Here is a 12,440-nt window from a genome sequence, read left to right on the forward strand (position 1 = left end):
GCGCCACAACTGCTGAGCCTGCGAGCCACAACTGCTGAGCCTGCGTGCTGCAACTACTGAAGCCCGTTCGCCTAGAGCCTGTGCTCCGCGACAAGAGAAGCCACCACAATGAGAGGCCCGTGCACCGCAATGAAGAGTAGCCCCTGTTCGCCACAGCTAGAGAAAGCCCACGCACTGCAACGAACACCCAATACAGCCAAAAGTAAATAAATACATTTATTTAAAAAAAAAAAGTTAACAGGATGCTTTTTTAGAAGGATGTGTAGGGTAGAGAATGTCCTCAGTCAAACATACAGGATGTGTTAAGAGTGTCATCTTCACAAATGTCTGAGAATAATTTTTGTCATCAAGCCTGCATTCACCTGCACAGGTGAAAAGATGAAATTTCTCAGAACAATATCCCAGCAAATAAGGCAAACCAGTTTTCTATGGTGATGTATTATCTATTTAGGCAACTGGTATTCACAATCAGGTTTTCTTAAGTTCTTTATGTGTTAAGTAATGTGCAAAAATACCTTTGCTTGGGAGGAATCTGCAGCTGCTCAAAGTACAATTGGCCCAGGGAGTTTATGCTCATCACAACCTCTTCTTCAGATACCAAGTCTATCTTGAATGGGTTTGCTGTGATGTGACACTTCAGATCTCCTTTTCCATTTGCCAGTACGAGACTGCCTGTATCCCCTGAGCATGAAATCAGCCTGGAAAACAAGGCAGGAAGAGAAAAATAAATTGCTATAGGTTTACATGGCTCAATGCAATTCTCAATTCAATCAATATTCATGTGACATAGCACAGATAAGGCAGTAGAGAGCTGTAACTGAGAGCATGGGCTTTGGTGTCAGAAAGCTTGGACTAAACATAGCTCTCCCATGCACTAGGTGTATAACTGTGGTCAAGTTAATCTTTCTAGTTCTTGGTTTCCTCATCTGTAAAGTGGAAATGATAAAAGCAAGAACAAATAGAGCTTTTTGAGAGGATTAAATGAGATCACACATGTAAAGCACTTGGCACAGAGCCTGGCACATAATAAGCACTCAGTAAATGTTAGCTCTCATCATCATTATTACTTTGGTCTGGACAGTCTAGTAACAAGTTGGTGCATACAATTTAAACATTTTGCTTTTCCTTCTCGTTCCAACCCTACACTCAGCAACTGAGTAAATAACACAGATTGGGTTATTGATTCACTCAGTCCAAAGTGAGATGGAAAGGTGAAGCTTTTGTTTACTTATCATCTGACTTCCAACAGCCCACTCTGACACGTAGACTTTTAGGATGCTTTGGATCCCCAGGAGTTATATAAGCTCAGAGACAGCACTTAAAATCCCTAGGTCTATCATCAGGAAAAAAAGGGAGACTCAAATCAACAGAATTAGAAATGAAAAAGGAAAAGTAACAACTGACACTGCAGAAATACAAAGGATCATGAGAGAATACTATAAGCAAGTATATACCAATAAAATGGACAACCTGGAAAAAATGGACAAATTCTTAGAAAAGTACAACCTCCCAAGACTGAACCAGGAAGAAATAGAAAATATGAACAGACCAATCACAAGTACTGAAATTGAAGCTGTGATTAAAAATCTTCCAAGAAACAAAAGCCCAGGGCCAGATGGCTTCACAGGGTGAATTCTATCAAACATTTAGAGAAGAGCTAACACCTATCCTTCTCATACTCTTCCAAAATATAGCAGAGGGAGGAAAACTCCCAAACTCATTCTACAAGGCCACCATCATCCTGATACCAAAACCAAACAAAGATGTCACAAAAAAAGAAAATTACAGGCCAAAACCTCTGATGAACATAGATGCAAAAATCCTCCACAAAATACTAGCAAACAGAATCCAACAGCACATTGAGAGGATCATATGCCATGATCAACTGGGGTTTATCCCAGGAATGCAAGGATTCTTCAATGTATGCAAATCAATCAATGTGATACACCATATTAACAAATTGAAGGATAAAAACCATATGATAATCTCGATAGATGCAGAAAAAGCTTTTGACAAAATTCAACACCCATTTATGATAGAAACTCTCCAGAAAGTGGGCATATATGACAAATGCACAGCCAACATCATTCTCAATGGTGAAAAACTGAAAGCATTTCCTCTAAGATCAGGAACAGGACAAGGGTGTCCACTCTCACCACTACTATTCAACATGGTTTTGGAAGTTTTAGCCATGGCAATCAGGGAAGAAAAAGAAATAAAAGGAATCCAAATTGGAAAAGAAGAAGTAAAACTGTCAGTGTTTGCAGATGACATGATACTATACATAGAAAATCCTAAAGATGCCACCAGAAAACTACTAGAGCTAATCAATGAATTTGGTAAAGTAGCAGGATACAAATTAATGCACAGAAATCTCTTGCATTCCTATACATTAACAACAAAAAATCAGAAAGAGAAATTAAGGAAACAGTCCCATTTACAACTGCAACAAAAAGAAAAAAAATACCTAGGAATAAACCTGCCTAAGGAGATAAAAGACCTGTATGCAGAAAACTATAAGATACTGATGAAATAAATCAAAGACGATACAAACAGATAGGAAGATATACCATGTTCTTGGATTGGAAGAATCAACATTGTGAAAATGACTATACTACCCAAAGCAATCTACAGATTCAATGCAATCCCTATCAAATTACCAATGGCATTTTCACAGAACTAGAACAAAAAATTTTACAATTTGTATGGAAACACAAAAGACCCTGAATAGCCAAAGCAATCTTGAGAAAGAAAAACAGAGCTGGAGGAATCAGGCTCCCTGACTTCAGACTCTACTACAAAGATACAGTAATCAAGAGAGTATGGTACTGGCACAAAAACAGAAATATAGATCGATGCAACAGAATAGAAAGCCCAGAGATAAACCCATGCACATATGGTCACCTTATCTTTGAAAAAGGAGGCAAGAATATACAGTGCAGAAAAGACAGCCTCTTCAATAAGTGGTGCTGGGAAAACTGGACAGCTACATGTAAAAGAATGAAATTACAACACTCGCTAACACCATACACAAAAATAAACTCAAAATGGATTAAAGACCTAAATGTAAGGCCAGACACTACAAAACTCTTAGAGGAAAACATAGGCAGAGGACTCTATGACATAAATCACAGCAAGATCCTTTTTGATCCACCTCCTAGAGGAATGGAAATAAAATAAAAAATAAACAAATGGGACCTAATGAAACTTAAAAGCTTTTGCACAGCAAAGGAAACCGTAAACAAGATGAAAAGACAATCTGCAGAATGTGAGAAAATATTTGCAAACAAAGCAACTGACAAAGGATTAATCTACAAAATATACAAGCAGCTCATGAAGCTCAATATCAAAAAAACAAACAATCCAAAAATGGGTGGAACACCCAAATAGACATTTCTCCAAAGTAGACATCAGATTGCCAACAAACACATGAAAAGATGCTGAACATCACTAATCATTAGAGAAATGCAAACCAAAACTACAATGAGGTATCACCTCACACTGGTCAGAATGGCCTTCGTCAAAAAAATCTAGAAACAATAAGTGCTGGAGACGGTATGGATAAAAGGGAACCCTCTTGCACTGTTGGTGGGAATGTAAATTGATACAACTACTATGGAGAACAGTATGGAGGTTCCTTAAAAAACTGAAAATAGAACTACCATACGACACAGCAATCCCACTACTGGGCATATACCCTGAGAAAACCATAATTCAAAAAGATACATGTACCACAATGTTCATTGCAGCACTATTTACAATAGCCAGGACATGGAAGCAACCTAAATGTCCATCAACAGATGAATGGATAAAGAAGATTTGGCACATATATACAATGGAATATTACTCAGCCATAAACAGGAATGAAATTGAATTATCTGTAATGAGGTGGATGGACCTAGAGTCTGTCATACGGAGTGAAGTAAGTCAGAAAGAGAAAAACAAATACTGTATGCTAACGCACATATATGGAATCTAAAAAAACAGTACTGATGAACCTAGTGGCAGGGCAGGAATAAAGACACAGATGTAGAGAATGGACTTGAGGACACAGGGGCAAGGGGAAGCTGGGACGAAGTAAGAGAGCAGCACTGACGTATATACACTACCAAATGTAAAATAGATGGCTAGTGGGAAGCTGCTGCATAGCACAGGGAGATCAGCTCAGTGCTTTGTGATGACCTAGAGGGGTGGGATAGGGAGGGTGGGAGGGAGGCTCAAGAGGGAGGGGATATTGGGTTATATATATACATATAGCTGATTCACTTTGTTGTACAGCAGAAACTAACACAGAATTGTAAAGCAATTATCCTCCAATAGAGATATAAAAATAAAAAAATAAAATCCCTAGGTTTAGATATTTTTCTAGTGCATAGTCACCCCGGTCACAGGCCTCTTTAGGGAGGATTAGGAGGGATAGTTTATGATCTTATTATATCTTTACAACCTCCTCCATGGATTCTAGGCCTGCCCCTCAAGCAAGATGCTTTGGGTTCTGGAAATTAACTTTGTAGTTTGAGAGGTTGTGTCTCACTGTTCATCAAACCTAAATAGAGTTCTTTTGATTATTCTGTCAAGTAGGACTCTAGTCCATGTATTTCAGTCTAATGGACCCCTTGACGTATTGTGGACTGCCCTGAGGCTTGAGCCATTTTGAGTACCACACAGGCCCTGTTATGGAAACACGTCTACCTTGTCTCTTACAACTAAATGCTGCTACTTTGACTCTGCTACCTAGAGTCTCATGATTTCCCCTGAAATCAGGGAGCCCATTTTAATGGTACCATTCCCACTATTATCTCTAGCTCAGAAAAGACATTCACTCACTATAATGCTTTCCAAGTGTTCCCTCACTAATGTATTTCTCAATGAAGGGAGTATCTTTTGGATCCTTTGGAGAACAGAATTAGGGGCTAGGTGCATATGACATATCCACTTCAACATCTTTATCTCCCTAAGTCTACAAATCATTTCTTCTACACGGCACCAAAGAATTTCTGGTATCTCAGTTTCATTCAGCACAGTCCATAGCTGAGTTCAAGTTATACTTAACCAAGCAAATAATTAGAACCACTTTCAGCTGCCTAAGCTAGCATATTAAATCTGGATTCTCTGGTACCTGTAACCATGTCAGTAAATTTAGCATGATCCTAAAATTATGGTCCTTCCTTCTGGTCTAGAAGTCCCTCAGAAATCATTTCCATGCATATTTCCCAGATTTTTGCCAGTATAAAATCTTATAATTCTTTAGGTGTGTAAGCCTTTTTCTCCTGGGTTTGACTGTAATTGGCTCCCTAGGCATGTTGGGGTCTGACTCGATAGTGGGTTTGGAGGCAGTGAAGGGTGGTAAGGGTGAAGCACAGGGAGCACTGGAATCCCCTGGCACAGTATATTTCAGGTGAGGTTAACACAGGGTGTCCAAGCAGGTGAGATCAGCCTTATCAGATGGAGGAGAAGGAGCTGCTTCTGCTGAACTGGGAGGCTCAGTGGAATTTTGAGGTTTGGGACTCAGGGTTATCCAAATCTTCCCAAATGTTGCTATTCAATTTTGGGGAGTCCTACCTTTTCACAGTTGATGCCCTAAATTCATAGACCTGATGAAGCTGTGAATTCAACTTACGCTCTAATTCAGCAAACCACAGAATCTAACTGTATCTGATTTTCAGCTACGAGGACTCTGTAGATATGACTTTTAGGATTGTCATAGAAATCTGTTAGGTTTCTGACAATGCTAAGAATTTAAAAGCCTGAAACTGCTGTTTTCTTTAAGTTCTTCAGTGAAATTAATAGCAGCCAGGCCACCTCAGAGTTTTGAATTTTGTATGGCAATCATGCTATGCTATGGCCCCACCACTTGGTTTGCCAGAGCCATGCTTTCAATAGGCACTCTATTTCAGGCAACCACAAGTAGTAATTTAAGTGACTGCCACAGAATGCCGTGGTTTATTGCTAGTCGTATTAATTTGCTAGAGCTGCCATAACAAAATACCACAGACTGGGTGGCTTAAACATCAGAAATTTATTTTCTCACAATTCTGGAGGCTGGAAATCCTAGATCAAAGTGTCAGCAGGTTTGTTTTTTTCTGAGGCTTTTCTTCTTGGCTTGTAGATGGCCATCTTCTTGCTGTGTCCTCACATGGCCATCCCTCTGTCTGTGTTATCTGTATCCTAATCTCCTCCTCTTACAAGACACCAGTCATATTGGATTAGGGCCCACCCTAATGACCCTATATTAACTTAATTACCTGTTCAAAGGCTCTATCTCAGAATAGTCACATTCTGAGGTATGGGGGGTTAGGGCTTCAACATATGAGTCTGGTTGGGGAGGGTAGTATTCAGCCCAAAACACTAATATCTCACCATCTAATGAAAACCAGGTCCTCACTGCCTTCAAATCCAAGTAGATCAGCTAACTAAGCTCAGATTCCCATCCTTGAGGGTCTGTTGCTTATACTCATTCTGATATCAATGACTATGTTAACCAAAACTCAACTGTAGATAACAGAAACAACTCTGGCTATTTTAAGCAGAAAGTAAATGACTTAATATGGAGGAATTATTAGCTTACAACATCATGGAAGGTTTGAGGTAGCAGGTTCCTGGCTGAGTGTCCAGTAATGACTCCTAGAACAATACTGCATAGTTGCAGGCCAACAGAACTTCTCTCTTAGCTGGAATCAGGAAGCTGGGTAATCAGAAGTCAATGTGGCAACTGCTGGGCTCCAGGATCATGCCAACTTAGCTGCAATCCAGAGATCGGGAAACCACTGCCCTAACTAGTGTCTCTAGAGTCATTCTATAGCTGCCGATGCACACCAGCAAAATGGGAGACTCAGTTCTGAAATCAAGATAACTGTAAGTGCATCTGATTGGTGGAACCTGGATTACATCAGAAACTAGCTACATGGGAGTCTGGGAAAAGGAGAAATGTAGTTTTTAGTTACTACAGTAGCCAAAGTTCCTCTAGAAAAAGGCTGAAATAGAAGCAAAACTAATATACCACATTTACTATACAATGCTAATATCACCCTGACTCCAAAACCTGGCAAAGATAGCACAGAAAAACTATAGACTAATGTTACTTATGAACACAGATGTAAAAATGTTAAAGGTCTACTAGTAAAATGAATCGTACAGGAGAGTAAAAAATAATGTAATGTGACCAAGAGGAAACACACACACACACACACTCTCTCTCTCTCTCTCTCTCTCTCTCTCTCTCATTTGCCAAACTGCAAAGCCATGAGAATAGTCCCTTTTTAATTCTTATTTCCTAAGTTCTTAGCATATAGTAGTGGCTCAGTGATATATTTTAAATTTATGATAGCTCTAGCATAGCTAAATTAATTTCTCCTTATAATTTATTAACTTTTTTTTTGGCTGTGTCAGGTCTTAATTGCAACACGCAGGATCTCTGTTGTGGCATGTGGGCTCCTTCGTTGCGGTGCGCAGGCTCTTCGTTGCAGCACGCGAACTTCTCTATAGTTGCAGCGTGTGGGCTCCAGAGCTCATGGGCTCTGTAGTTGTGGTGTGGAGGCTTAGCTGCCCTGCGGCATGTGGGATCTTAGTTCTCTGACCAAGGATCGAAACTGCGTCCCCTGCATTGGAAGGAGGATTCTTTACCACTGGACCACCAGGGAAGTCCCATAATTTATTAACTTTTTATTAGATTTTCATGGAAAAAATAATCTACATAAAACTATGATAATGATGTAGTGAAAATTAAAGCATCTGGCATAATCTTATATTCCCTAGTGACATGATATAAAGAAAATAACAAACCAACAGACAGAACCAAGTTAAAATATCACCGGAAAATGTGCTGAGAACTGATGCAGATTCTGCAGGTACATGAAAAATGCTTTAATCCCCAAAGATTTTTTTTCCACCTAGAAACTGATTATTAATTTATCTCTGACTCTAAGACAGATTATATGTTAGACTTCTGAGACTGCCGTTAATTAAAAGTGAGTCAGTCTAACTGTATAAATTACTGTAAGCATGGGAGTTTTGCTAGTACATTGGATCTCTGGAGCCCTGCTGCTCATCTGAGTGAGTCAATTAAACAGCTCTCCTGCTTGCTCCCAAAGTCTGGCTGATAAACCACTTACTTTGTCAGGAGAGAAGATCAGAAGCTCTGCTTCTCCCCATTAATAAGTGCTGATGAGTCAAATGGTGGAGGAAGAGAGTATAGAATGGATAACATCAAAATGGATAAATTTATCCCCAAATAACTAAAAACTAACTCTGCAAATGGTTGTATCTTTGAAGAAACAAAATAAGAGACTCATACAAAAGCTGCTACTCAGGGTATGATAGAAGAACATATTGAGGGTGTATCCAAGAGCGTGTTTTTTGGCTTACCTTATAGTGCTTGGCTTGCTTGTGAGGACATCAGGAACTTCATATCTGGGTTTCAAGGGTGTTTCTTCATTGATTTTAAGCCTGAAAATATTTCCCTCTATACCATAAACTTCAGCCAGGAGAGGAACCTGGGAACGAACACACATGAGATTAGTTTCAACAGGTTACCCAGGTCAGTTCTACAAATTATGATAATTAGAAAACTATGTTTAAATTATTATAGGCCAACAACAACAAAAAAAAACAAAAATAAAAACAAAAATTATTATAGGCCAAGCAAATTGGAGAACAATGGCAATCATGAAGGAAAGGCTTCCCAATCTATATGCACTTGCTTGGCTCTACCTGTAGTAGAAACAAACACCTCCTATGTGTTCTATGGTTAGGCAAACATATAATTGTCCAGACCAGGACTGTTAAGAGTGAGAGGGCTCTCTATTAATAATGATAGTGGATGACAGGCAAAAACTGAAACTGCCCTTGGAAAATTGGGACATGTGGCCCACTGTATCTATGATAAAGTACAGGTATCTTAAGAATAAGTGTTTGGTGTTAAAACTAGAGTAACTGGATTCCAGTTGAACGAAAGATGAAGGGTAACAAGCCACAGAACAGAAAAGATAGACAGTAAAACGGTGGTCATTGGGGTTCTCTACTGTAGATGAATAAGGCTTCCTGTACACTTAGATTAAGGTCTGGGGAACTTTCTCTAGAGGCTGTGATATTCTCAGCTTTCTCAAGAGGATGGAGAATTTAGGTTAAATACTGCCTACGATAAAAGATGCAAGCAACATAGAATCATAAAGAGAATACAGATTTTGAGAAATAAAACAATAACAACAAACTCTGAAGGCAGAGATGGCTGGATTTAGATTACAAAATGAGGCATTAAGATTAGGGAAATATCCTAAGACAGTGGTTTTCAACTGATGTGCCATGCTGCACTGGTTGCAAATCATTAAGTACGGTATGATGCCAAATTCTGGTTACAACTGGGTCTGTGTATTGTTACTATAATGTCTGTTAAATGAAAGGCTAAGCTGGGTAGCCTGTGTGAGGTAACACACAGAACAGGTATGCTGTGGTGCAAGCAAGATATAGGAAGCAGGGAGAATATTAATGCAGCACCAAAAAACAAAAACAATCCCTCCCCCCCAAAACGATGTTACTGGAACCTTGCTTCTTCAGAATATAGGAAAGTAGTCAGGGCACTTGAACAGTGACAGGACACTGAAGAGTGACCAGGTAAATAATGGTAAATAGGCTGTGGCTGCTTTTACAGACATTCTTTTTTTTTTAATTTTTTTTTATTAGTTTCTGTTTTATAACAAAGTGAATCAGTAATACATATACATCCGTTCCCACATCCCTTCCCTCATGCATCTCCCTCCCTCCCACCCTCCCCATCCCACCCCTCCAGGCGGTCACAAAGCACCGAGCTGATCTCCCCGTGCTCTGTGGCTGCTTCCCACTATCTATCTACCTCACGTTTGGTAGTGTATACATGTCCATGCCTCTCCCCCGCTTTGTCACAGCTTACACTTCCCCCTCCCCATATCCTCAAGTCCATTCTCAAGTAGGTCTGTGTCTTTATTCCCGTTTTACCCCTAGGTTCTTCATGACATTTTTTTTTAATTCCATATATATGTGTTAGCATACGGTATTTGTCTTTCTCTTTCTGACTTACTTCACTCTGTATGACAGACTCTAGGTCTATCCACCTCATTACAAATAGCTCAGAAAGACAACCCTCAGAATGGGAGAAAATATTTGCAAATGAAGCAACTGACAAATGATTAATCTCCAAAATTTATAAACAGCTCATGCAGCTCAATAGCAAAAAAACAAACAACCCAATCCAAAAATGGGCAGAAGACTTAAATAGGCATTTCTCCAAAGAAGATATACAGACTGCCAACAAACACATGAAAGAATGCTCAACATCATTAATCATTAGAGAAATGCAAATCAAAACTACAATGAGATATCATCTCACACCAGTCAGAATGGCCAGCATCAAGAAATCTAGAAACAATAAATGCTGGAGAGGTTGTGGAGAAAAGGGAACACTCTTGCACTGCTGGTGGGAATGTGAATTGGTACAGCCACTATGGAGAACAGTATGGAGGTTCCTTAAAAAACTAAAAATAGAACTACCATATGACCCAGCAATCCCACTACTAGGCATATACCCTGAGAAAACCATAATTCAAAAAGAGACATGTACCAAAATGTTCATTGCAGCTCTATTCACAATAGCCCGGAGCTGGAAACAACCTAAATGTCCATCATTGGATGAATGGATAAAGAAGATGTGGCACATATATACAATGGAATATTACTCAGACATTCTTAAAACAAGGTTATGATGTAGTACTGATTATACAATAATTATTTTTTCCCCAGCTTTATTGAGAAATAATTGACATATTGTGTAAGTTTAAGTTGTACAACTCCTTGATTTGATATTTATATATTGCTTTGAGTCAAATGGTGGAGGAAGAGAGTATATAAAAAAATGATCACCACCATAGCATTAGCTAACGTCTGCATCTGCATCGTCACATAATTACCATTTCTTTTTTGTGGTGAGAACATTTAAGATCTACTCTCCTAGCAACTTCCAAGTATATAATAGAGTATTATTAACTACAATCACTATGCTGTTAGTCATCTTATTATAGTTGGAAGTTTGTACTCTTTGGCCAACACTTTCCCCTTTCCCCCACCCCCAATCATACTGTAATTACTGCTTATATGTTTAATGTTCTTTTGTATATTTGATTTACTTCAAGTGTGCCATCAGAATTCTAAGATTTGAAAATGTATCCAAGTATAAGGCTGAAATCCTGTTAGATTATGTATTCCCTCCCAAGTTAGACATAAATTTCCACTACTCTCTCAAATTTAATTCAACTAACATTTATTTGGCATCTAATATTGTGAAGTGCTGATTTCTGTGAAAAGGATGGCTAAACTCTTAGGGAGAGTGCAATTTAGAGGAGATGCAACACCTATGTAGTAACCGTAAAGCGTTTTATGATAAATGCTGAGACAGGACAAGGACACGTGCTGCGGGAGAACAAGGAAGCGGAATATTGATGACTGTAAGGAGAGGGATTCTGGGACATCTCTCTGGAGGAAGAGGGACTTAAGCAGGGCCTTGAGGGATTAGTAGGACTTTGGGTAGGCAAAAATGGGAAAGAACATCCTAAGCAGAGGGCACACAGGTTGTCCCTTATATGTGATTAACAAATTGCATTTAGTTTATATACTCAGAGATCCTCCCATTATTAGTAAAATAACTTTCTTAAAAATTTTTATTTTTTTAAACCAAAGACTGGTCTGATATGTTCTGTTCTTGAAGCTGCAGCCTAGTAAAGAATCCTAATTATATGAGAGAAGGTAGCAATAACCCTGCTTTTCCTATAATAACCCTAGGCAAGCAAACATACAAATCAGAGTCAAAGCCCCACTTTGTTTTCATTTTAACTTAATTAAGCAAACCAATTTTGCCAATAGGTAACCCTTTTCAAAGCCAATATCCAGATTCATTCTTATCTCTTATTATCATTAACATAGTTTCATATTCCAAGCACATAATTTCCTTAGACCTTAGTATACATTTGCTTGTATGATCTGGCTCATGCTGTTTTTACTGGCTTAAAAAATCAACAGTGGGGCTTCCCTGGTGGCGCAGTGGTTGAGAGTCCGCCTGCCGATGCAGGGGACACGGGTTCGTGACCCGGTCTGGGAAGATCCCACATGCCGCGGAGCAGCTGGGCCCATGAGCCATGGCCGTTGAGCCTGCGCGTCCGGAGCCTGTGCTCCGCAACAGGAGAGGCCACAACAGTGAGAGGCCCAAATACCACACCAAAAAAAAAAAAAAAAAAAAAAAAAAAATCAACAGCAGCGGACTCTCAGAAGTTCAATAAGTAAAGCTACTTGGATTGAAAACAGCAGGAAGTGGCTCAGAGCCTCTACCGTTGAGCCCCCTCCCCTCCCTGCATTGAGTCCTGAGACACCTCTACGGAAACCTCAGGGCTCTGTGCATGACAGTTTATAAACCACTTCCC

General features: G+C 39.4%; 1 protein-coding gene across 3 annotated transcripts in view; it reads right to left on the reverse strand.

Annotated features, from left to right (window-relative positions):
- Positions 1–12,440, reverse strand: part of GANC (glucosidase alpha, neutral C) — a 74,752-nt gene that overhangs the window by 49,048 nt on the left and 13,264 nt on the right. For all 3 annotated transcript variants that reach the window (XM_081227201.1, XM_081227202.1, XM_081227200.1), the window contains 2 exons: positions 8,365–8,492; positions 516–698 (listed from right to left, as the gene is read on the reverse strand). In XM_081227201.1, the coding sequence (XP_081083327.1) occupies positions 516–698; positions 8,365–8,492 (311 nt within the window). The remainder of the gene's footprint in view (positions 1–515; positions 699–8,364; positions 8,493–12,440) is intronic.

This window comes from Mesoplodon bidens (assembly GCF_964165515.1).
Source record: "Mesoplodon bidens genome assembly, chromosome: 3".
Taxonomy (NCBI): Eukaryota; Metazoa; Chordata; class Mammalia; order Artiodactyla; family Ziphiidae; genus Mesoplodon; species Mesoplodon bidens.